General features: G+C 41.7%; 1 protein-coding gene across 1 annotated transcript; it reads left to right on the top strand.

Moving 5' to 3' along the window:
- Positions 1 to 476: 476 nt before the first annotated feature.
- Positions 477 to 13,389, top strand: LOC141180552 (scavenger receptor cysteine-rich type 1 protein M130-like). Its single transcript, XM_073660654.1, has 9 exons — positions 477 to 633; positions 903 to 1,223; positions 2,525 to 2,845; positions 8,717 to 9,034; positions 9,774 to 10,112; positions 10,503 to 10,817; positions 10,913 to 11,230; positions 11,574 to 11,882; positions 12,696 to 13,389. Exons 1-9 carry the CDS (start codon positions 525 to 527, stop codon positions 13,016 to 13,018), a joined length of 2,673 nt encoding a protein of 890 aa, XP_073516755.1. The 5' UTR covers positions 477 to 524; the 3' UTR covers positions 13,019 to 13,389.
- Positions 13,390 to 26,712: the final 13,323 nt, after the last annotated feature.

Raw genomic sequence — 26,712 nt, 5'->3', positions numbered from 1 at the left:
CTTTGGTCTTGGCCATGGTGGAGAGTTTGAAGTGTGAATGATTGAGTGTGTGGACAGGTGTCATTTATACAGGTAACGAGTTCAAACAGGTGCAATTAATACAGGTGCTGAGTGTAGAGTAGGAGGGCTTCTTAAAGAAAAACTAAAAGGTCTGTGAGAGGCAGAATTCTTGTGGTTGGTCGGTGATCAAATACTTATTTCATGCAATAAAATGCAATTTAATTATTTAAAAATCATACAATGTGATTTTCCGTTTTTTTTATTTTTACATTCTGTCTCTCACAGGTGAAGTGACCTGCGATAAAAATTACAGACGTTTCCATTCTTTGTAGGTGGGAAAACTTGCAAAATCGATATCAAATACTTATTTGTTGTGATATGGGTCTGGCCTTTCTGAAACCACCCACAATACATGTTCCACATTCCTGGAGATAAGAACCTTCTCTCCTGCCAATCAAAAGTGGAAAATATCCAAGATCCCCGCTGGGTTTAACCACTGTGATGATTCTAAAGGAAGGATCCAGATGTTGGGTGTATCACAACACATTATTAGAACCAGGAATATAATGGAAGGAAGCAGACGACTCGGCGCTGCGATCCTGCTGCTCGGGGCAGTGATCGGCGCCATCTCAGGTGAGTGCCGACACTGTAAGGTCTACACTGATTACTGTACATCGCAGTCAGTTCTGTCCCCACCACAAACTCGTTTCTACAGATATATGGACATCGCTACATCAGGTAACCCCCCCAGCTTCTTTGTTCTTTGCGGACCTATGACCTTGATCTGTGGGGGAGGGCATATTCAATTAGTCCTGCCCCCACTTATCTTCCTGCGTAACTGTGCACTGCTCCTCAGATTCCCATACATGGATTACGACATTCCATTGACTGTCTCCTCATAGATGGCATAGAAGAAGTAAGACTCATGGGGGGATCTGGCCCCTGTGAAGGGAGAGTGGAGGTGAATATTGGGGGAGAGTGGAGCACAATATGTGAAGATGACTGGGATGAGAAGAACACAGAGGTGGTTTGTAGACAGATGGGGTGCCTCCGAAAACCAGGACATGATGCCCGGGTGTCCTCATTTGGTGCCGGAACTGGGACAGCCTGGTTGACCAGTGTGACCTGTAATGGACAAGAGGAAACTCTGAATCACTGCAAATATACCATTGAATCAGGAGACATTTGCCACCACAAAAAGGACATCGGAGTCATCTGTGCAGGCGAGTATGCAACCATTATACAAGGAGCTCCCCCTACTGGTAGCTGCAGACAGGATCTTATCGTATATCTCTGTATACAGGGAGCTCCCCCTAGTGGTAGCTGCAGACAGGATCTTATCATATATCTCTGTATACAGGGAGCTCCCCCTAGTGGTGGCTGCAGACAGGATCTTATCATATATCTCTGTATACAGGGAGCTCCCCCTAGTGGTGGCTGCAGACAGGATCTTATCATATATCTCTGTATACAGGGAGCTCCCCCTAGTGGTGGCTGCAGACAGAATCTTATCATGTATCTCTATGTACAGGGAGCTCCCCCTAGTGGTGGCTGCAGACAGGATCTTATCATATATCTCTGTATACAGGGAGCTCCCCCTAGTGGTGGCTGCAGACAGAATCTTATCATGTATCTCTGTATACAGGGAGCTCCTCCTAGTGGTGATTGCAGACAGAATCTTATCATGTATCTCTATATACAGGGAGCTCCCCCTAGTGGTGAATGCAGACACAATCTTATCATGTATCTCTGTATACAGGGAGCTCCCCTTAGTGGTGGCTGCAGACAGGATCTTATCATATATCTCTGTATACAGGGAGCTCCCCCTAGTGGTGGCTGCAGACAGGATCTTATCATATAACTCTGTATACAGGGAGCTCCCCCTAGTGGTGGCTGCAGACAGGATCTTATCATGTATCTCTGTGTATAAGGAGCTCCCCCTAGTGGTGACTGCAGACAGGATCTTATCATGTATCTCTGTATACAGGGAGCTCCCCCTAGTGGTGGCTGCAGACAGGATCTTATCATATAACTCTGTATACAGGGAGCTCCCCCTAGTGGTGGCTGCAGACAGGATCTTATCATGTATCTCTGTGTATAAGGAGCTCCCCCTAGTGGTCACTGCAGACAGAATCGTATCATGTATCTCTGTATACAGGGAGCTCCCCCTAGTGGTGGCTGCAGACAGAATCTTATCATGTATCTCAGTATACAGGGAGCTCCCCCTAGTAGTGACTGCAGACAGAATCTTATCATGTATCTCTGTATCCAGGGAGCTCCCCCTAGTGGTGGCTGCAGACAGAATCTTATCATGTATCTCTGTATACAGGGAGCTCCCCCAAGTAGTGACTGCAGACAGAATCTTATGTATCTCTGTATACAGGGAGCTCCCCCTAGTGGTGGCTGCAGACAGGATCTTATCATGTATCTCTGTATACAGTATCTCATATGGTCTTTATTATACATGTGTTGAGTATATTTTACATATATTGCCCTCTGATGAGTGTATTCCATTTCTCTACAGGTGAAGTGGAGGAGATACGTCTGGCTGGTGGGGACAATGAGTGTGAAGGACGAGTGGAGGTGAAGCACCGAGGACAGTGGGGCACCATGTGTGGTCTGGACTGGTACACCAGTAACGCCATCGTAGTCTGTAGACAGCTGGGCTGCAACATCACCAATGACCTTCAAGTTAAAGCGGCTTCATTTGGAGCGGGAAAGGGCAAAGTCTGGCTCAGTCATGTCAAGTGTGTGGGGGATGAGGTAGCGGTGTGGGACTGTCAGCATCGAATGTGGGGAAGTAGCACGTGTAAACATCGAGACGACGCTGGAGTAATCTGCTCAGGTATAAAACAACCTATGTTATACCAGCCATACAGATATAATTATATATAGAAGATACCCAGGTTAAACCATCAATACATATATAATTATATACAGGAGATGCCCAGGTTATACCAGCTGTACATATATAATTATATACAGAATATGCCCAGGTTATACCAGCTGTACGTATATAATTATATACAGGAGATGCCCAGGTTATACCAGCTGTACACATATAATTAGATACAGAATATGCCCAGGTTATACCAACTGTACGTATATAATTATATACAGGAGATACCCAGGTTATATCAGCTGTACGTATATAATTATATACAGGACATACGCAGGTTATATCAGCTGTACATATATAATTATATACAGTAGATACCCAGGTTACACCAGCTGCACATATACACTTATATATAGGAGATGCCCAGGTTATACCAGCTGTACATATATTATATATAGGAGATGCCCAGGTTATACCAGCTGTACATACATAATTATATATAAAAGGTACCCAGGTTATACCAGCAGTAGATATACAATTATATACAGGAGATGTTTTTGTAAGTTTGCTCACATATAAATTAGATAATTTTTTTTTGCATTTTGCAGTGAGAAATAAGTATTTGATCCCTCTGGAAAACAACACTTAATACTTGGTGGCAAAACCCTTGTTGGCAAGCACAGCAGTCAGACGTTTTTTGTAGGTGATGATGAGGGTTGCGCACGTGTCAGGAGGAGTTTTGGTCCACTCCTCTTTGCAGATCATCTCTAAATCATTCAGATTTTGAGGCTGTCGCTTGGCAACTCGGAGATTCAACTCCCTCCATAAGTTTTCTATGGGATTATGGTCCGGAGACTGGCTAGGCCACTCCATGACCTTACTGTGCTTCTTTTTGAGGCACTCCTTTGTTGCCTTGGCTGTATGTTGTGGGTCATTGTCTTGCTGAAAGACCCAGCCATGACCCATCTTCAAGGCTCTTACTGAGGAAGGAGGTTGTTGGCCAAAATCTCGCGATACGTGACCCCTTCCACCTTCCCTTCAGTACCGTGCAGTTGTCATGTCCCCTTTGCAGAAAAGCACCCCCAAAAGTATAATGTTTCCCCCACCATGCTTCACGGTTGGGATGTTGTTCTTAGGGTTGTACTCATCCTTCTTCTTCCTCCAAACACGGCGAGTTGAGTTAATGCCAAAGAGCTCAACTTTTGTCGATTGACAGTCATTTTGTATTTCTTCCATTTTCTTACTATTGCACCAACAGTTGTCTCCTTCTCACCCAGCGTCTTACTTATGGTTTTGTAGCCCATTCCAGCTTTGTGCAGGTCTATGATCTTGTCCCTGACGTCTTTAGAAAGCTCTTTGGTCTTGCCCATGTTGTAGAGGTTAGAGTTTGACTGAGTCTGTGGTCAGGAGTCTTTTATACAGGTGACTATGTAAGACGGCTGTCTGTAATGCAGGTAACGAGTTGATTAGAAGCGTCTAACGGGTCTGTAGGAGCCAGAACTCATAATGGTTTGTAGGGGATCAAATACTTACTTCTCACTGCAAAATGCACAAAACTGTATTAATTTATACAATGTGATCTTCTTGATTTTTGGGGGGGATATTCTATCTCTCAATGTCAAAATTAACCTTCCCTTAAAATTATGGACTGTTAGGCTAAGTGCCCACGATGCAGAAATGCTGCAGATTTTTCCGCTTCTCCCTGGCAGGAAAAACGTATGCGGATTTTACATGCGGATTTTACCTGCGTTTTTCCCGCCAAGTAGAAGCGTTTTTGCAGCATTTCTGCATGCGGGTTATCAAGCGATTTTAGCATCACTTGGAAAGCGCTTGACAACTTGGTCACACTATATAAATCCATGCAACCGGCATATATAGTGTGACCAAGTACTAGTTAAAAAAAGAATAAGAATGGTAAAAAGTAAAAAATAAAGATTATACTGACCTTCCGATGGCCCCCGGTCTCCTGTACGATGCGTCCGGTCTCTCGTATGGCTCGCGATGGTGTAAAACGACCTTTCATGACATCATTTAGTCATGTGACAGGTCACGCGACCGCCAACGTCATATTTTTTATTTTAATTCTTTTTTTAACTTGCAGGTTCTATGGTACCCGGGTCTGGATGAGAGTCTCCTCTTCTCCAGACCCGGGTACCATCCACACATTTAATCGCTTAATATCCGCGTGTGCACGTGTAGTGATGCGGATATTAAGCGATTCAATGCAAGTCAATGGCGGCAATTGCACTGCGTGTCCGCAAAAATAATGGACATGCTGCGGATTTTTTCCACAATGATAATCCACAGCATGTGCACAACACATGCGGATTATCATTGGGGGCTATGGGGCACGTGTTACCAAGTGTTTTCGGTGCGGAAATTCCGTGGCAAAAACGCTTGAAAAACGCATCGTGGGTAGGCTGCCTTCATGTCTTTGTCAGGGGCAAACTTACAAAAACAGCAAGGGATCAAATACTTATTTCCCCCACTGTAATTACTATATATATAGGAGATGCCCAGGTTATACCAGCTGTACATATATAATTATATACAGGAGATGCCCAGGTTATACCAGCTGTACATATATAATTATATACAGGAGGTGCCCAGGTTATACCAGCTGTACATATATAATTATATACAGGAGATATCCAGGTTATACCAGCTGTACATATATAATTATATACAGGAGGTGCCCAGGTTATACCAGCTGTACATATATAAATATATACAGGAGATGCCCAGGTTATACCAGCTGTACATATATAATTATATACAGGAGGTGCCCAGGTTATACCAGCTGTACATATATAATTATATACAGGAGATATCCAGGTTATACCAGCTGTACATATATAATTATATACAGGATATGCCCAGGTTATACCAGCTGTACATATATCATTATATACAGGAGGTGCCCAGGTTATACCAGCTGTACATATATAATTATATACAGGATATGCCCAGGTTATACCAGCTGTACATATATAATTATATACTGAAGATACCCTGGTTATACCGACTGTACATATATAATTATATACTGAAGATACCCTGGTTATACCAGCTGTACATATATAATTATATACAGGAGGTGCCCAGGTTATACCAGCTGTACATATATAAATATATACAGGAGGTGCCCAGGTTATACCAGCTGTACATATATAAATATATACAGGAGATGCCCAGGTTATACCAGCTGTACATATATAAATATATACAGGAGATGCCCAGGTTATACCAGCTGTACATATATAATTATATACAGGAGGTGCCCAGGTTATACCAGCTGTACATATATAATTATATACAGGATATGCCCAGGTTATACCAGCTGTACATATATAATTATATACAGGAGGTGCCCAGGTTATACCAGCTGTACATATATAATTATATACAGGATATGCCCAGGTTATACCAGCTGTACATATATAATTATATACTGAAGATACCCTGGTTATACCGACTGTACATATATAATTATATACTGAAGATACCCTTGTTATACCAGCTGTACATATATAATTATATACAGGAGGTGCCCAGGTTATACCAGCTGTACATATATAAATATATACAGGAGATGCCCAGGTTATACCAGCTGTACATATATAATTATATAGAGGAGATGCCCAAGTTATACCAGCTGTACATATATAATTATATACAGGAGGTGCCCAGGTTATACCAGCTGTACATATATAATTATATAGAGGAGATGCCCAGGTTATACCAGCTGTACATATATAATTATATACAGAGGATGCCCAGGTTATACCAGCTGTACATATATAATTATATACAGGAGATGCCCAGGTTATACCAGCTGTACATATATAATTATATACAGGAGATGCCCAGGTTATACCAGCTGTACATATATAATTATATACAGGAGATGCCCAGGTTATACCAGCTGTACATATATAATTATATACAGGAGATGCCCAGGTTATACCAGCTGTACATATATAATTATATACAGGAGATGCCCAGGTTATACCAGCTGTACATATATAATTATATACAGGAGATGCCCAGGTTATACCAGCTGTACATATATAATTATATACAGGAGATGCCCAGGTTATACCAGCTGTACATATATAATTATATACAGAGGATGCCCAGGTTATACCAGCTGTACATATATAATTATATACAGGAGATGCCAGGTTATACCAGCTGTACATATATAATTATATACAGGAGATGTCCAGGTTATACCAGCTGTACATATATAATTATATACAGGAGATGCCCAGGTTATACCAGCTGTACATCTATAATTATATACAGGAGATGCCCAGGTTATACCAGCTGTACATATATAATTTTATACAGAAGATACCCAGGTTATACCAGCTGTACATATATAATTATATACAGGAGATGCCCAGGTTATACCAGCTGTACATATATAATTTTATACAGAAGATACCCAGGTTATACCAGCTGTACATATATAAATATATACAGGAGGTGCCCAGGTTATACCAGCTGTACATATATAATTTTATACAGAAGATACCCAGGTTATACCAGCTGTACATATATAAATATATACAGGAGATGCCCAGGTTATACCAGCTGTACATATATAATTATATAGAGGAGATGCCCAAGTTATACCAGCTGTACATATATAATTATATACAGGAGGTGCCCAGGTTATACCAGCTGTACATATATAATTATATAGAGGAGATGCCCAGGTTATACCAGCTGTACATATATAATTATATACAGAGGATGCCCAGGTTATACCAGCTGTACATATATAATTATATACAGGAGATGCCCAGGTTATACCAGCTGTACATATATAATTATATACAGGAGATGCCCAGGTTATACCAGCTGTACATATATAATTATATACAGGAGATGCCCAGGTTATACCAGCTGTACATATATAATTATATACAGGAGATGCCCAGGTTATACCAGCTGTACATATATAATTATATACAGGAGATGCCCAGGTTATACCAGCTGTACATATATAATTATATACAGAGGATGCCCATGTTATACCAGCTGTACATATATAATTATATACAGGAGATGCCAGGTTATACCAGCTGTACATATATAATTATATACAGGAGATGTCCAGGTTATACCAGCTGTACATATATAATTATATACAGGAGATGCCCAGGTTATACCAGCTGTACATCTATAATTATATACAGGAGATGCCCAGGTTATACCAGCTGTACATCTATAATTATATACAGGAGATGCCCAGGTTATACCAGCTGTACATATATAATTTTATACAGAAGATACCCAGGTTATACCAGCTGTACATATATAATTATATACAGGAGATATCCAGGTTATACCAGCTGTACATATATAATTATATACAGGAGATGCCCAGGTTATACCAGCTGTACATATATCATTTTATACAGAAGATACCCAGGTTATACCAGCTGTACATATATAATTATATACAGGAGATGCCCAGGTTATACCAGCTGTACATATATAATTTTATACAGAAGATACCCTGGTTATACCAGCTGTACATATATAATTATATACAGGAGATATCCAGGTTATACCAGCTGTACATATATAATTATATACAGGAGATGCCCAGGTTATACCAGCTGTACATATATAATTTTATACAGAAGATACCCAGGTTATACCAGCTGTACATATATAATTATATACAGAAGATACCCAGGTTATACCAGCTGTACATATATAATTATATACAGGAGATGCCCAGGTTATACCAGCTGTACATATATAATTTTATACAGGAGATACCCAGGTTATACCAGCTGTACATATGGCTATGATATATATGTACATGCTGACATGTTTATACATATTGGTTTACTATAGGTGGTCCTCAGGAGCTGAGACTTGTGGGAGGAGCCAGTGCGTGTGAGGGGAGGCTGGAGGTCCGCCACCAGGAGGAGTGGGGTACGGTCTGTGGTGATTATTGGAGTGACAAGGATGCCGCAGTTGTTTGCCGCCAGTTAGGCTGTGATGCCTCCAGTGCTGAAATCAAGGCGACATCATTTGCATCTGGAGCCGGGAAGGTTTGGTTCAGTAATGTTGTCTGCACTGGAGAAGAACCGAACCTGTGGAAATGTCAGCACCAAATGTGGGGACATCCATTCTGTGACCACGAGCAAGACGTCGGGGTCACATGTGCAGGTAACAGGCCATTATTAATACTCTGGGCACAACTGTGTGATCGTTAGTGAGGCCTGAGGAAGGGCCACCATCCCGGCTTCTGGGAAGGCTATAGTGGTCACACTAGATGGTGGCCAGCTTCCCATTTCTTAAAGGTGAATGCACATGACGTTTGGGCTTAGAGCCATTTTATATGCCTTCTTCAGGCCTCGTGCATCTTTCTCTGGGTTGGATATTGTGCAACTCCTGGAATCCAAGCAGAAAAGTGATAAAACCAGAAATCGCTTTTTATCCAAATTGATTTTGAGTCCAAATTGCTGACAGTTTTCTAGAAACGCATCTCACGGCCTGGGTCTGATCAGCAGAATCCATAAGAATCTCGTAAAAGCTCAAAAGCAAGAAATTCATTAAAAAAAAAAAGTCTAAATATTTATAAAATACAAGAAAACGAGGAGACAAATGGGAAAACTTTCCTAGTTTTTCATTACTTAGAGCAGCAGTTTGTGCTTCAGAGCTGCTCTTCCAAAAATTTTTATTATAGGATGCTGCACTCTGTGTAGACAAGAGACTGAGATGACAAAGCTCACTTCATTATACTGAGAGATTGGTCACCTCAGTCACTGCCTATGCAAAGCGAGGAAGCCGATGGCAAACTCATCCAAGTATGTATGTAATATCTAGGAGACCACCTTCTTAGAGCTTCATTTGCTTTCATGAAGACAACTTGCCATCCAATGATCTCATGTATTTTCGTTCACAGGTGAACCAGAGGAGGTCAAGCTTGTTGATGGGAAGAATGAGTGTGAGGGAAGACTGATGGTCCGTCATCGGGGACAATGGGGCACCGTATGCGGCTATTACTGGGGTGTCACCGAAGCCACCGTGGTTTGTAACCAACTCGGATGTGGTGGCCTCCATGAAGATGACATACAAGCCAAGGCAGTCAACTTCGGAGCTGGAACTGGAAAGATTTGGTTGAGTCACGTAAGATGTTTTGGAGACGAGTCGGCTATATGGCAATGTAAGCACCCGATGTGGGGAATTGATCGCTGTGGACATAAAAATGACGTTGGGGTCATCTGTGACGATCGGAGGACAGGTGAGTAAATTAAGTGAGAACTGGAAGATAAAATTTCCATTTTTTTTATTCAAAGTTTCACAATTTCCACAGTCTCATGGTAATTTTTTTTACTGCCTGCACCCACCGATAGGAGCTCAGGAGCTTAAAGCGTTCAGGCTATCCATTGACCTTCATGCGTTAAGCTTCTGAGCTCTATCCATGAGTCATATCTTTTATCTTTCGGGGTTTGGATCTCTATAGAAGAAAAATTTGAGTTTCAACTGTATAAATCTGACATAAATGTGAATGAATCCACAAAAAGATGACTCTGCCACAGATTAAAACGAGAAGAAACCTCAGTTGGTCCAGGTGGAAAATTATTTTTGATGTATCTTTACCCATATCTTCACTTTCTTCATCTCTACATAGGTCTGAGCAGCGACTTCAGGTTAACTAACAATAGTCAGAGATGTTCAGGAAGAGTAGAGATGATGGTTGCCGGTAAGTGGGGCACCCTGTGTCGCTCGCTCTGGGATCTCCGAGCTGCCAATGTTCTTTGCAGACAGTTACAGTGTGGCAGCGCAGTATCACTCCCTGACGAGGTTCATCTTGGAAAAAGTGACCTGATCTGGACAGATGAGTTTCGTTGTAAGGGCACCGAGTCCCACCTCAGAGAATGTACCAACACGGCACTTGGGAAAAGTATGTGTCCAGATCAGGCCGCGGCAAGCGTAATATGTTCAGGTAGGTACAAGTCATGGTACCAGACTCATTATTAATCATGAACAAGCTGGTAGAACCAATGCTGATCACAAGAACATAATCGATATACCCAACAGGCAACATTGAGTCACTACGTCTGGTAGATGGGACAAGCCACTGCGATGGAAGAGTGGAAGTCCTGCAGAACGATACCTGGCGCAGAGTGACAGACCATCAATGGGACATCAAAGATGCACAAGTTGTGTGTACACAGCTACACTGCGGAGAAGCCATTGATTCATTTACTCTAGAAGGGCCAGCACATGGAATGATACAATGGGACAGCGTCATATGTCAAGGAAGTGAGAGTGACATAAAAGACTGTTTGAAGACCCAACCCAAGTCTCCAGATGCCAATACAGACATCGGGGGAGATGCAGGAGTCATCTGCTCAGGTTGGATATTTTCCTTCTTGTGTCTATTGTGATAATATATACCCAGTTTAGAGATGAACAAAAATATTCACAGGACCTTGGTCTAAAAGGCAAGACATCACTGTGAACCTCCTTCGGCCTACTGGCAGCCCCAGTAAGTCTTCTGACTAGTAGGACAGGCAGAACATCCTTGTCATGAATCAAGAGCGACGTTGTGTTGGGCTTGCTAATCAGAAGAGGAACAAGGTTCACAAGGCTCTTGTCCGCCAGCCATGGACTACTATTATGGCCACTGGAACAGGATCCTGCGGATCTTTTTTGTTCAACGCAAACCTTGTCATATCATTTCTTTTTACCGATGCAGAGAGTCGAAGTGTTCAGCTGGTGGACAGCCCTGGACATTGTGCCGGTACGGTGCAGGTTTATCACAGAGGACAATGGTCCATGGTCAGTGGTCACTCGTGGACAACGACCGATGCTGATGTAGTCTGCAAAGAGCTGAAATGCGGATGTGCCATTAATGCCACTTCTGTGGTAAAGAACAGAGCCGGGAACGTATGGCTGAAGGATGTAAGATGTGCAGGACATGAAAGCAAATTACAGGAATGTCCTTCAAACTCATGGAGACAAGTGGAGTCGGGAGAAATGGAAGTTGCAAGACTTGTGTGTTCAGGTAAGACGGGGAATCCTTATCTATACAGTCCTAAAACTTAGACCAGTCCCTAAGGGTCAATCTATGAAGCCTAAACTGTGGGAAATTGTCACTAGATGACGTATTATGGTCCTGAAATTCAGGACCATGACACTTTGTGGCAAAGAGCTGAAATCAAACATCTCCTAATCTGGGAATGGACAGGGAACCATGGGATGGACTTGTCTCATCCTCAGTGATGGGACCATGGTTTATATCAAGCACAGCCACGTGTGTATCCATTCTCATCATACTTGTGAGATCCATCATTACCATCTTAAGGACCAGGAGATTTTCCATCTTTTGCACTTTCATTTATAGATTTAGTGTTTTTGGCAAATGTTTGGTAATCTATCAATCTGCTATTCAAAAAAAAGAAGAGACAAATAGATTTTATTGTTAGAACTTTTATTATTCTCCAGAGCTGCACTCACAATTCTGCCAGTTGTTATTTGAAACAGTCAGGAAGCGGGTCAAGACCTACCCGCAACTTAGCTAAATTCCAAAAATGAAAGAGGGACGTTAAATTTTTCAAACAATTGGTGACTTCACAGAGCGCAATCCACTAGAACAAGTCAGAAACGTAGTCAGACACAACCCTCCCAGCTTAGCGGAGCTTCTATAGTGCAGTCTTGGGGGGGATTTTTACCGATGTAGGAAAAACTAAGAGAACTCATCTAGAATGTGAATCACCAGACACTGAATAAGCAGGAATGCAGTGATATTTCAGCTCTGAAGTCGGCAGAATTGTTGGTGAAGATAATGACTTATGGTTCTGATATTTGTTTTCGGCAGAGTTCATAGACGTCCGGCTGGTGGGAGGAGATAACAGATGCGGAGGACAACTGGAAATTTACTATAATGGAAGCTGGGGATGGGTTTGTAATAACGTGATGACAACTCATACCGTCGCTCTCATATGTACGCAGCTAGGGTGCGGATCAGACGGGATATTCAAGGAAGGGGCCGTTACCCCTGATGATGAGGATTCCCCCTCCTGGCTGGAATTTATTAAGTGCAGACATCATGACCGATTCCTCAGGGAGTGTCCCTCAACTGCCTGGGGCAAGAAGAAGTGCGATACGAAGGCTCAGATCCAGTGCACACTATCGGCCTGACTCAATGCGGTAATCATATAAAGCCGTGTTCCCCCAACTCCGGTCCTCAAGAGCCACCAACAGATCATGTTTTCAGAATTTCCTTAGTATTGCCCAGTTGGTAACTGCTTCACCTGGACAAGCAAGAATCCCATCACCTGTGCAATACGAAGGAAGTCCTGAAAACATGACCAGTTGGTGGGTCTTGAGGACTGGAGTTGGGAAACACTGATATAAAGGGTCCGGAATCTTAACGGGCAAGTGAGGAACCTTACGTTTCACCTTGGCCCGAGGCACGTAAGCAGAACTAGGACTCCAAACTCTTATTTCCAGCTACAGATATTACATCAAAACGTCATTAACACCAAAAATAAATAGCATGTGTGATTCTATGTGAAGTCCATATCATTTTTACACGTATTTTTATACATATAATTATATACAGAAGATAACCAGATTATATCAGCTGTACATATATAATTAGGCACATGGACAAAATTGTTGGTAACTTCATTATCAGTAATGAGAATCTGACTTTTTTGTTTTTGTATTTTGATTCAACAGAAAAAAAATGAATGACTCTGGCCTGGACAAAAATGATGGTCCCTTTAACTTAATATTTTGTTGCCCAACCTTTTGAGACAACCACTGGAAACAAACGATTTCTGTAACTCTCAATGAGACTTCTGCAGCTGTCTACAGGCATTTTGGTATACTCTTCATGAGCAAGCTGCTCAAGCTGTCTGAGATTTGAAGGGTGGTTTCTCCAGACTGCAGGTCTCAGCTCCTTCCACAGATGTTCTGTAGGATTTAGATCAGGGCACATAGAAGCCACTGCAATTGAGTCCAAAACGTTGCTCTTAGCCATTCGTGGATGTTTTTAGCTGTGTGTTTGGGACATTATCATGTTGGATGAGCCATGACCTGCGACTCAGACAGAGGTTTGTGATACTTAGGCAGCACATTTCGTTCCTGAATGCCTTGTTAGTCTTGAGATTTCATTGTACCTTGCACAAATTCAAGGACCCCTGTGCCAGATGCAGCAAATCAGCCCCAAAACATAACCGAGCCTCCTCCATGTTCCACTGTAAGTGCAATGTTCTTTTCTTTGTAGGTTTCATTGTTGCATCTGTATAGATCTGATGTGAGGCCAAAAAGCTCCAGTTTTGACCCATTTGTCCAATGGACATTCTCTCAGAAACTTTGTGGCTTGTCAATATGCATTATGGCAAATTCCAGTCTTACTTTCTTTACGATTTTCTTTCAGCAGTGTTTTCCTCCTCGGTCCATGAAGTCCACTTTGGCCAAGACCGCAATGGATGGTGCGACCCGACACGGATTTACCTTGACCTTGGAGTTCACCTCTAATCACTCTTGAAGTTGTTCTGGGATCTTGGGTTGCCATTCGTATTACCCATCTCTTCAATTTGTCATCAATTTGTCATCAATTTTCCACTTGTGGCCACATCCAGGGAGGTTGGCTACCAGTCCCATAGACCTTAAACTTCTGAATAATATGTACAACTCTAGTAACAGGTACATGAAGCTATTTGGAGATGTCTTATAGCCTTTACCGTTATCATGTTTGTCTATAGTTTTCTTTTTAATCTCCTGAGACAACTCTCTCCTTAGCTTTGTTTGCTCCGTGTTCAGTGTGGTACACACAATGATGCCAAACAGCACAGTGACTACTTTGCACCCTGTAAATAGGTGACTGATTACAAGTTTGTAGACATCTGTGATGCTAATTACAGGACACTTAGTTTTACATATCCCTTTAGTCAGATTATTTTCAATCTGTCCTAGGGTTACCATCGATTTGGTCCAGGCCATTTAGATTTTTTTTTCTGTTGAACCATACTCCATACTTCAAAAACAAACAAAACTAAAGTCTGATTCTCATTAGTTGATATTCAGTGAATTTAAATTGAAAATTACTTGTCAGTTTCAAATTATTTCAGTGACCATTTGGGGGTTTTCTTACTTTACCATAATGGACCCAACAATTTTGTCCATGAGGGTACATACAGAAGATGCCTGGGTTATACCAGCATTGTTCACATTACTGTATGCTGGAGATTCCCAGGTTACACCACTATGGCTACCATACAGTATGAAGTATATACAGAGTTTGTAAGAATAATATACAGATATGAGCACAGTAATATCTGTTGCGCTATGATTACAGCTGTGAGGGTGTGAGGCAGCGATGACGTCACTGAGGCTGATAAGAGACTTGTAGTAAATTTCTTGGTATAAATACTTGACTTTTGACCTCTATCTGAACAAATACAGATAATATACACACCTCAGCCACAGCAATAAATCATGGATCGTCTCATAACTATGGCGCTTGTGGAGGGTGGAAGATATTATCAGCCAGGAAACTGGCAGTTCTCAAAGTTGATGCATAGAGAACAGGAAAAATAGGCAAGCGTAAGGATGAGGGCAACTATAAAACAGTACAGATATACGGCGGGTCTTGTGGGGCCTTACCGGGAATACAGCAGATTTTGTGAGATGTTCCCAGTATACGGCGGCTTTCATGGGGTATTCCCAGTATACAGCGGCTATTGTGGAGTGTTCCCAGGGGGTCTTCTTGGGTGTTCCTGATATATGGCAGATTTCGTTGGGTGTTCCCGGTAGATCTTGTGAAATGTTCCCAATATAAGGTGGGTCCTCTAAGGGTGTTCCTGGTATATGGTGAGTCTTGTACGATAATTCCAGTATACGCTGTCATGTGGGATGTTCCCGGTACACCCCGGGACCTGTGGGATATTTCCAGTATACAGTGGTTCTGGTGAGGCGTTCCCAGTATATAAAGGGTCTTGTGAGGGTGTTCAAAGTATTTGGTGGGTCTTGTGGGATGTTCTCAGTATTTGGGGGGTCTTGTGGGATGTCCTCAGTATTTGGGGGGTCTTATTGGATGTTCCCTACTTACGGCGGATCTCATGGGGTGTTCCCGCCTTGTGGCAGGTCTTGAGGGATGTCCTCAGCATTTGGGGGGCCTTGTGGGATGTCCTCAGTATTTGGTGGGTCTTGTGGGATGTTATCAGTATTTGGTGGGTCTTGAGGGATGTCCTCAGTATTTGGGGGGTCTTGTGGGATGTCCTCAGTATTTGGGGGGTCTTGTGGGATGTCCTCAGTATTTGGGGGGTCTTGTGGGATGTCCTCCGTATTTGGGGGGTCTTGTGGGATGTCCTCAGTATTTGGGGGGTCTTGTGGGATGTTCTCAGTATTTGGGGGGGTCATGTGGGATGTCCTCAGTATTTGGTGGGTCTTGTGGGATGTTCTCAGTATTTGGGGGGGTCATGTGGGATGTCCTCAGTATTTGGTGGGTCTTGTGGGATGTTCTCAGTATTTGGTGGGTCTTGTGGGATGTCCTCAGTATTTTGTGGGTCTTGTGGGATGTCCTCAGTATTTGGTGGGTCTTGTGGGATGTTCTCAGTATTTGGTGGGTCTTGTGGGATGTCATCAGTATTTGGGGGGTCTTGTGGGATGTCCTCAGTATTTGGGGGGTCTTGTGGGATGTCCTCAGTATTTGGGGGGTCTTGAGGGATGTCCTCAGTATTTGGGGGGGTCTTGTGGGATGTTCTCAGTATTTGGTGGGTCTTGTGGGATGTCCTCAGTATTTTGTGGGTCTTGTGGGATGTCCTCAGTATTTGGTGGGTCTTGTGGGATGTCCTCAGTATTTGGGGGGTCTTATTGGATGTTCCCTACTTACGGCGGATCTCATGGGGTGTTCCCGCCTTGTGGCAGGTCTTGAGGGATGTCCTCAGCATTTGGGGGGCCTTGTGGGATGTCCTCAGTATTTGGTGGGTCTTGTGGGATGTTATCAGTATTTGGTGGGTCTTGAGGGATGTCCTCAGTATTTGGGGGGTCTTGTGGGATGTCCTCAGTATTTGGGGGGTCTTGTGGGATGTCCTCAGTATTTGGGGGGTCTTGTGGGATGTCCTCCGTATTTGGGGGGTCTTGTGGGATGTCCTCAGTATTTGGGGGGTCTTGTGGGATGTTCTCAGTATTTGGGGGGGTCATGTGGGATGTCCTCAGTATTTGGTGGGTCTTGTGGGATGTTCTCAGTATTTGGGGGGGTCATGTGGGATGTCCTCAGTATTTGGTGGGTCTTGTGGGATGTTTTCAGTATTTGGTGGGTCTTGTGGGATGTCCTCAGTATTTTGTGGGTCTTGTGGGATGTCCTCAGTATTTGGTGGGTCTTGTGGGATGTTCTCAGTATTTGGTGGGTCTTGTGGGATGTCATCAGTATTTGGGGGGTCTTGTGGGATGTCCTCAGTATTTGGGGGGTCTTGTGGGATGTCCTCAGTATTTGGGGGGTCTTGAGGGATGTCCTCAGTATTTGGGGGGGTCTTGTGGGATGTTCTCAGTATTTGGTGGGTCTTGTGGGATGTCCTCAGTATTTTGTGGGTCTTGTGGGATGTCCTCAGTATTTGGTGGGTCTTGTGGGATGTTCTCAGTATTTGGTGGGTCTTGTGGGATGTCATCAGTATTTGGGGGGTCTTGTGGGATGTCCTCAGTATTTGGGGGGTCTTGTGGGATGTCCTCAGTATTTGGGGGGTCTTGAGGGATGTCCTCAGTATTTGGGGGGGTCTTGAGGGATGTCCTCAGTATTTGGGGGGGTCTTGTGGGATGTCCTCAGTATTTGGGGGGGTCTTGTGGGATGTCCTCAGTATTTGGGGGGGTCTTGTGGGATGTTCTCAGTATTTGGTGGGTCTTGTGGGATGTTCTCAGTATTTGGGGGCTCTTGAGGGATGTCCTCAGTATTTGGGGGGGGTTTTGTGGGATGTCCCCAGTATTTGGGGGGGGTCTTGTGGGATGTCCTCAGTATTTGGGGGGGGTGTCTTGTGGGATGTTCTCAATATTTGGTGGGTCTTGTGGGATGTCCTCAGTATTTGGTGGGTCTTGTGGGATGTCTTCAGCATTTGGGGGTCTTGTGGGATGTCCTCAGCATTTGGGGGGTCTTGTTGGGTGTTCCCGGTAGACAGTGGTTCTTGTTGGGTTGTTCCCAGCAGCTTGTTGTGTATAGAGATGACTGGTGAGATTGGGTACATGTAGTAATGTGGCAGATACCACATTTTATAGAGTCCACGCCTCATCCAGTTACAGCGATAAGGGACAGACACAATATTAGGCAGCTGGTCTAAATGTTATGGCTGGTCACTGAATATATCCTGTTTGCAGTTTGCAAAATCAACAATATGGAAAGATGTGTATTGATTACATAGAGAATCGAAACCTCTGAAATACTCTGTGCTTCTGAGAGAAGCTGACGCACTCCACTACCTGCAGAGTCAAAAGCCCTCCTAATGCAACTCTGAAAGCCTAAACGTCTGAGCATCGGCCCCCTCGCCGGGATGAAAAGAAGAATGGCATGACCCAGAGGCATGCTAGGAGTTGTAGTTCCACAACAGTTGCAGGTCTCAGCTCAATGGCTCTACTTACACTCCAGGAAAAATCCCAGGGATTATGTCAAGTGTCCATTATATATCTAGTAACCTAAACCTCAAGTCACAAAGGAAGAAAGGAGAGAAAAAACAAAGCACCAACTCAACCACAACACCCTACATAACCTGGAAAGTACACAGCAAAGTATATCATCTCATCTCCACAGTGATGAGAAAGCCGGGGAAAGTCCTGAAGAGTAAAGGAAAAGTTACAACGAAGACGAGGAAAAGCCACAAAAAGTGTCCAGGAAGAATATGTAAGATCCCAGCAACGAAAGCAGGTGCATTATATAGACCAGACAGACACAAATTCTGTACTACACCTCCATGTAACCACAAAGATGCTATAATACTGTCCCCTATGTACAAGAATATAACTGCTATAATACTGCCCCCTATGTACAAGAATATAACTACTATAATACTGCCCCCTATGTACAAGAATATAACTACTATAATACTGCCCCTATGTACAAGAATATAACTACTATAATACTGCCTCTATGTACAAGAATATAACTACTATAATACTGCCCCTATGTACAAGAATATAACTACTATAATACTGCTCCTATGTACAAGAATATAACTACTATAATACTGCTCCTATGTACAAGAATATAACTACTATAATACTGCCCCTATGTACAAGAATATAACTACTATAATACTGCTCCTATGTACAAGAATATAACTACTATAATACTGCTCCTATGTACAAGAATATAACTACTATAATACTGCCCCTATGTACAAGAATATAACTACTATAATACTGCTCCTATGTACAAGAATACAACTACTATAATACTGCCGCTATGTACAAGAATATAACTACTATAATACTGCCCCTATGTACAAGAATATAACAGCTATAATACTGCCACTATGTACAAGAATATAACTACTATAATACTGCTCCTATGTACAAGAATATAACTACTATAATACTGCCCCCTATGTACAAGAATATAACTACTATAATACTGCTCCTATGTACAAGAATATAACTGCTATAATACTGCTCCTATGTACAGGAATATGACTACTATAATACTGCCCCCTATGTACAAGAATATAACTACTATAATACTGCTCCTATGTACAAGAATATAACTACTATAATACTGCTCCTATGTACAAGAATATAACTACTATAATACTGCGCCTATGTATAAGAATATAACTACTATAATACTGCTCCTATGTACAAGAATATAACTACTATAATACTGTCCCCTATGTACAAGAATATAACTACTATAATACTGCTCCTATGTACAAGAATATAACTACTATAATACTGTCCTCTATGTACAAGAATATAACTACTATAATACTGCCCCCTATGTACAAGAATATAACTACTATAATACTACCCCTATGTACAAGAATATAACTACTATAATACTGCCCCTATGTACAAGAATATAACTACTATAATACTGCCCCTATGTACAAGAATATAACTACTATAATACTGCCCCCTATGTACAAGAATATAACTACTATAATACTGCTCCCTATATACAAGTATATAACTACTATAATACTGCCCCCTGTGTACAAGAATATAACTACTATAATACTGCCCCCTGTGTACAAGAATATAACTACTATAATACTGCTCCTATGTACAAGAATATAACTGCTATAATACTGCTCCTATGTACAGGAATATGACTACTATAATACTGCCCCCTATGTACAAGAATATAACTACTATAATACTGCTCCTATGTACAAGAATATAACTACTATAATACTGCTCCTATGTATAAGAATATAACTACTATAATACTGCTCCTATGTACAAGAATATAACTACTATAATACTGCTCCCTATATACAAGTATATAACTACTATAATACTGCCCCCTGTGTACAAGAATATAACTACTATAATACTGCCCCCTGTGTACAAGAATATAACTACTATAATACTGCTCCTATGTACAAGAATATAACTGCTATAATACTGCTCCTATGTACAGGAATATGACTACTATAATACTGCCCCCTATGTACAAGAATATAACTACTATAATACTGCTCCTATGTACAAGAATATAACTACTATAATACTGCCCCTATGTACAAAAATATAACTACTATAATACTGCTCCCTATATACAAGTATATAACTACTATAATACTGCCCCCTGTGTACAAGAATATAACTACTATAATACTGCCCCCTGTGTACAAGAATATAACTACTATAATACTGCTCCTATGTACAAGAATATAACTGCTATAATACTGCTCCCTATGTACAAGAATATAACTACTACAATACTGCCCCTATGTACAGGAATATGACTACTATAATACTGCCCCTATGTACAAGAATATAACTACTATAATACTGCTCCTTATGTACAAGAATATAACTACTATAATACTGCCCCTATGTACAGGAATATAACTACTATAATACTGCTCCTATGTACAAGAATATAACTGCTATAATACTGCTCCTATGTACAAGAATATAACTACTATAATACTGCCCCCTGTGTACAAGAATATAACTACTATAATACTGCTCCTATGTACAAGAATATAACTGCTATAATACTGCTCCCTATGTACAAGAATATAACCACTATAATACTGCTCCTATGTACAGGAATATGACTACTATAATACTGCCCCCTATGTACAAGAATATAACTACTATAATACTGCTCCTATGTACAAGAATATAACTACTATAATACTGCCCCTATGTACAAGAATATAACTACTATAATACTGCTCCTATGTATAAGAATATAACTACTATAATACTGCTCCTATGTACAAGAATATAACTACTATAATACTGTCCCCTATGTACAAGAATATAACTACTATAATACTGCCCCTATGTACAAGAATATAACTACTATAATACTGCTCCTATGTACAAGAATATAACTACTATAATACTGTCCTCTATGTACAAGAATATAACTACTATAATACTGCCCCCTATGTACAAGAATATAACTACTATAATACTGCCCCCTATGTACAAGAATATAACTACTATAATACTGCCCCTATGTACAAGAATATAACTACTATAATACTGCCCCCTATGTACAAGAATATAACTACTATAATACTGCCCCCTATGTACAAGAATATAACTACTATAATACTGCCCCCTATGTACAAGAATATAACTACTATAATACTGCCCCTATGTACAAGAATATAACTACTATAATACTGCTCCCTATATACAAGTATATAACTACTATAATACTGCCCCCTGTGTACAAGAATATAACTACTATAATACTGCCCCCTGTGTACAAGAATATAACTACTATAATACCGCCCCTATGTACAAGAATATAACTACTATAATACTGCTCCCTATGCATAAGAATATAACTACTATAATACTGCTCCTATGTACAAGAATATAACTACTATAATACTGCTCCCTATGTACAAGAATATAACTACTATAATACTGCCCCCTATGTACAAGAATATAACTACTATAATACTGCCCCCAAGCTGTGAGGTTGTGTTTTGTAGCTCTCCTCATGTCTGGAGCAAGCCCAGGGCGGGGCCCCCCTGGGCGGGGAAGCTCCCCAGGCAAGGCCCAGGCTTCTCGGCCTACACTGGGACAAGCTGAAAAGAGGACATCGGTAAACCAGGGGAGGAGTCCTGAGGAGATAATTTGCATATTCCCACTGCATTTTGGGGTAAGTGAAGAGTCTCCGCGAGCTCAAAGAACACTGGATTTTGGCTGTTGGAGCTGAAAAGAGGACATCGGTAAACCGCGCGCCGGTATTTTGGAGCTTTTTTTTTAAGCCTTTTTCACTGTTTTCAGAACATTAACAGTAAGAACATGGAAGAGTCCAGGAGCCATTTGGTGAGCTGCATATCCTGCTACATGTTCACAGACTTGCCAGTGGAAAAGCCAAACTTCACATGCCAGAAATGCAAGCTTGTGTCCCTGTTGGAGGAAAAGTTGCGAAATCTAGAAGAGAGGTTAACTACCTTGAAAATCATTAAGGAAGGTGAAGAGTTCTTAGACAGAGCAGAATTATCTCTTCATGATTCAGAAAGAGAAGAAATTCGAACTGCACCTGAGGAAACAGAGGAATGGAAGCCTGTGACCCACAGAAGCCGGAGGATCGAGAGGCAGTCAGCACCCATACTGCTCAGGAACCAGTACCAGGCTCTCACGCAGGAGAACCATGAAGAAATACAGCAAGATAAGACTTTGCCAGCAATGAATAACCTTGTAAGCCCTCAGAATCCTCCTGGATGGAGAAAGAAGAATGTTGTGAAGAAAAAACGGAGAGTGGTGGTCATGGGGGATTCCCTGTTAAGAGGAACAGAGGCCGCTATCTGCAGACCAGACATAACCTCAAGAGAAATGTGCTGTCTTCCAGGAGCAAAAATTAAAGATGTGTCTGACAGGATATCAAGACTCTTCAGACCTACAGATCACTACCCATTCCTGCTAATACATGTGGGGACAAATGACACCGCAAGAAAGGACCTGGAAACCATCTGCAGTGACTTTGAAGACTTAGGCAAGAAAGTGAAAGAATTGGGAGCGCAGGTGGTCTTCTCATCCATCCTCCCAGTGGATGGCCATGGAACAATGAGGTGGAATAAGATTCTACAGGTGAACAACTGGCTACGTCGATGCTGCCGTCAACAAGGATTTGGATTTCTGGATCACGGAATGAATTACCTATACGATGGACTACTTGCTAGAGATGGGGTGCACCTTACGAAGACTGGAAAACATGTATTTGGAAGTCGCCTTGCTACACTCATCAGGAGAGCTTTAAACTAGAACAATGTGGGAAGGGAAGCAAAAGGCCAGAAAAAGCTATACAGCTGACAAATACTATTGAGATCTCTGCTACTGGAAGTGGAAAGGAAGAACAAACACAAAACAATTTAAATAATAAAAATATGGGAGGAAGAGAAACCAATCACAAACTAAAATGTTTTTATACAAATGCACAAAGCATGGGCAACAAACAAGGAGAATTGGAACTACTAATGCAGGAAAAGAAATATGATGTCATTGGAATCACTGAAACTTGGTGGGACGAGACACATGATTGGAATAAAAGGCTAAAAGGATACAACTTATTTGCAAGAAACAGACTTGATAAACGAGGAGGAGGTGTCGCATTGTATGTTAGAAAAGCGTATATCTGCACAGAGATTGAAGCTTCAGAGACTGGGAGTTCTGTGGAAACTGTTTGGGTAAGAATACAAGGAGAGAACAACGGAAAGGACACCATTGTAGGCATTTACTACAGGCCACCTGGGCAAGCTGAAGATATGGATGAACTCTTTATGTATCAAATGACCAAGTTCTCCAAAAAATATGACGTAGTGGTCATGGGAGATTTCAACTATCCAGACATTTGTTGGGAATCTCTCTCAAGTAAAACTAACAGGTCAAGCAAATTCTTATCCTCTCTTGCTGACAACTTTATCTTCCAAAAGGTAGGGGAGAAAACAAGGGGATCTGCTACTTTGGATCTAATTCTTATAAACAGGGAGGAAATGGTTGAGGAGGTAAAGGTGGCTGGGACGCTAGGAGGCAGCGATCATGCTATTATAGAATTTTGGATAACTAGAGGAGGAAGACATGTGAAGACTCAAACTTCAAGGTTAGATTTTAGAAAGGCAGATTTTAAGAGACTCAGAAAGAGAATAGGAGGGATCCAATGGCTGGATGTCCTTAAGGACAAAAATGTCCAGGAAGGATGGGAAATTTTTAAAAATGAGATTCTCAAAGCACAATCGTTAACAATCCCGAAAAGTAGGAAGAATGGGAAGCATTTAAGGAAACCAGGATGGATGAACACAGAACTTAAACACATGCTTAAAAGATAGAAAGAAATGTTTATTAAATGGAAAGAGGGAGGCATATCTAAAGAAGATTATAATGCAGTCTGCAGATCCTGCAGGGCACGTATCAGGTTAGCTAAAGCTGACAATGAATTAAGGCTTGCAAGAGATGTCAAAAGCAATAAAAAAGGATTTTGGGGGTATGTCAAAAGTAAAAGAAAAGTCAAAGATGCTATAGGATTTTTACAGGATGAAAATGGAGAAATGGTAAGAGAGGATGTTGAGAAGGCCGAACTTTTTAATTCCTATTTTGCATCTGTTTTCTCTCAGAAAGAAAATGTAACATCAACTGATCTTCACTGTCCTTTTAAAGGAATAGAGGAATCCAAGTTATCAGTAAACAGAAAGATTGTGAGGGAATATTTAGCTAACATAAATGAGTTCAAGTCTCCAGGTCCAGATGAATTACACCCCAGAGTACTGAAGGAGATTGTAGAAGAAATTTTAGAACCACTCTCCATAATCTTTGAAAATTCTTGGAGAACAGGAGAAGTCCCAGAAGACTGGAGAAGAGCAAATGTTGTTCCTATCTTCAAAAAGGGGAAGAAGGTGGACCCAGGGAACTATAGGCCGGTGAGTCTGACTTCTATACCAGGAAAGATCTTTGAACAAATTATTAAACAACATGTATGTAAGTACATGGATAAGAATGAAGTGATTAACCAGAGTCAGCATGGGTTTGTAACTAACAAGTCATGTCAGACTAACTTAATTTCCTTCTATGACAGAATCACTGACTGGGTGGATCAGGGAAATGCTGTAGATATAGTATATCTTGACTTCAGCAAAGCATTTGACAAAGTATCTCACACCATCCTTATTGAAAAAATGACCAAGTATGCAATGGACCAGGCAACTGTTAGGTGGATTCATAACTGGCTTAGTGATCGGACTCAAAGGGTGGTTGTAAATGGCTTCACATCCAGCTGGATGAATGTCTCAAGTGGGGTACCACAGGGCTCCGTCCTGGGACCTGTATTGTTCAACATCTTTATCAATGATTTAGATGAAGGAATTGAGGGTAAACTGATTAAATTTGCTGATGACACAAAGCTAGGAGGGATAGCTAATACTAGAGAAGAGAGAGAGAGGATTCAAAAAGACCTAAATAAACTGGAGCAGTGGGCAGTAACCAACAGAATGGTTTTTAACAGGGAAAAATGCAAAGTACTACATCTGGGCAATAAAAATGAAAAAAGCATATACAGAATGGGAGGAATAGAGCTAAGCAACAGTACATGTGAAAAAGACTTAGGTATACTAATAGATCATAGACTGAACATGAGTCAACAGTGTGATGCAGCAGCAAAAAAGGCAAATACAATTCTGGGATGTATTAACAGAAGCATACAGTCTAGATCACGTGAAGTCATTATCGGTCTTTACTCCTCTTTGGTCAGACCTCATCTGGAATACTGTGTACAGTTTTGGGCACCACATTTTAAAAAAGACATAGACAAACTGGAGCAAGTTCAGAGAAGAGCGACCAGAATGGTGACTGGTCTGCAAACCATGTCCTATGAGGAACGGTTGCAGGATTTGGGAATGTTTAGCTTGCAAAAAAGAAGACTGAGAGGAGACTTAATAGCTGTCTACAAATATGTCAAGGGCTGTCACATTGTAGAAGGATCATCTTTATTCTCATTTGCACAAGGATAGACTAGAAGCAATGGGATGAAACTAAATGGAAGGAGACACAGATTAGATATTAGAAAAAACTTTTTGACAGTTAGGGTGATTAATGAGTGGAACAGGCTGCCACGAGAGGTGGTGAGTTCCCCTTCAATGGACGTCTTCAAACAGAGGCTGGACAGACATCTGTCTGAGATGATCTAGTGAATCCTGCTTTGAGCAGGGGGTTGGACCAGATGACCCAGGAGGTCCCTTCCAACTCTACCATTCTATGATTCTATGATTCTATGAAGGCTCCCAGGCTACTTCCAATGGGAATAATACACCCAGAGTCACTGTGAGACCTGTGACTGCAGCACAAAGCTCCAGCAAGAAAGAAGGAGATAAAGAATCTGTGTGTAAAGTTTTGGGAGGAAAACCAGCTCCAAGTGCAACAAAGAAGCCAGAAGTGAGTAAAGAAATGCAGCAAAGTGTGAAGCTTTGTAATCCACCCAGTGGAAGTCCAGTCCGTGCACAGCCCCAGCCGGCAGCTCAGCCTCCATCACCATCAGGTGTGCAGCTCAGCTCTCCAGTCTGCAGACAGAGACGGACGTCTCTGGAGAAACAAACCCTCCAGGAAAATCTCCAGCAGCAGCATGTGGTAGTGATGGGTAGCTCCTGAACGAGCCGGCTCTTTATAGTGAATCATATGAGTCGGCTCCTGGCAGGGAGCCAATTGAAATTTAAACGGCT

Source organism: Phyllobates terribilis, unplaced genomic scaffold (genome assembly GCF_046119375.1).
Source record: "Phyllobates terribilis strain yellow unplaced genomic scaffold, ASM4611937v1 Scaffold_33__1_contigs__length_13283291, whole genome shotgun sequence".
Classification (NCBI taxonomy): Eukaryota; Metazoa; Chordata; class Amphibia; order Anura; family Dendrobatidae; genus Phyllobates; species Phyllobates terribilis.
The sequence above is the reverse complement of the archived record's forward strand: the minus strand, read 5'-3'. Positions and strand labels throughout refer to the sequence as shown.

Bases quoted from the DNA above. Each gene is read 5' to 3' on its own strand.
- LOC141180552 (XM_073660654.1), top strand. From the start codon at position 525: ATGTTGGGTGTATCACAACACATTATTAGAACCAGGAATATAATGGAA. The intron at 634-902 runs GTGAGTGCCGAC...GTCTCCTCATAG, and splicing joins AGTGATCGGCGCCATCTCAG to ATGGCATAGAAGAAGTAAGA. The intron at 11,883-12,695 runs GTAAGACGGGGA...TGTTTTCGGCAG, and splicing joins TGCAAGACTTGTGTGTTCAG to AGTTCATAGACGTCCGGCTG.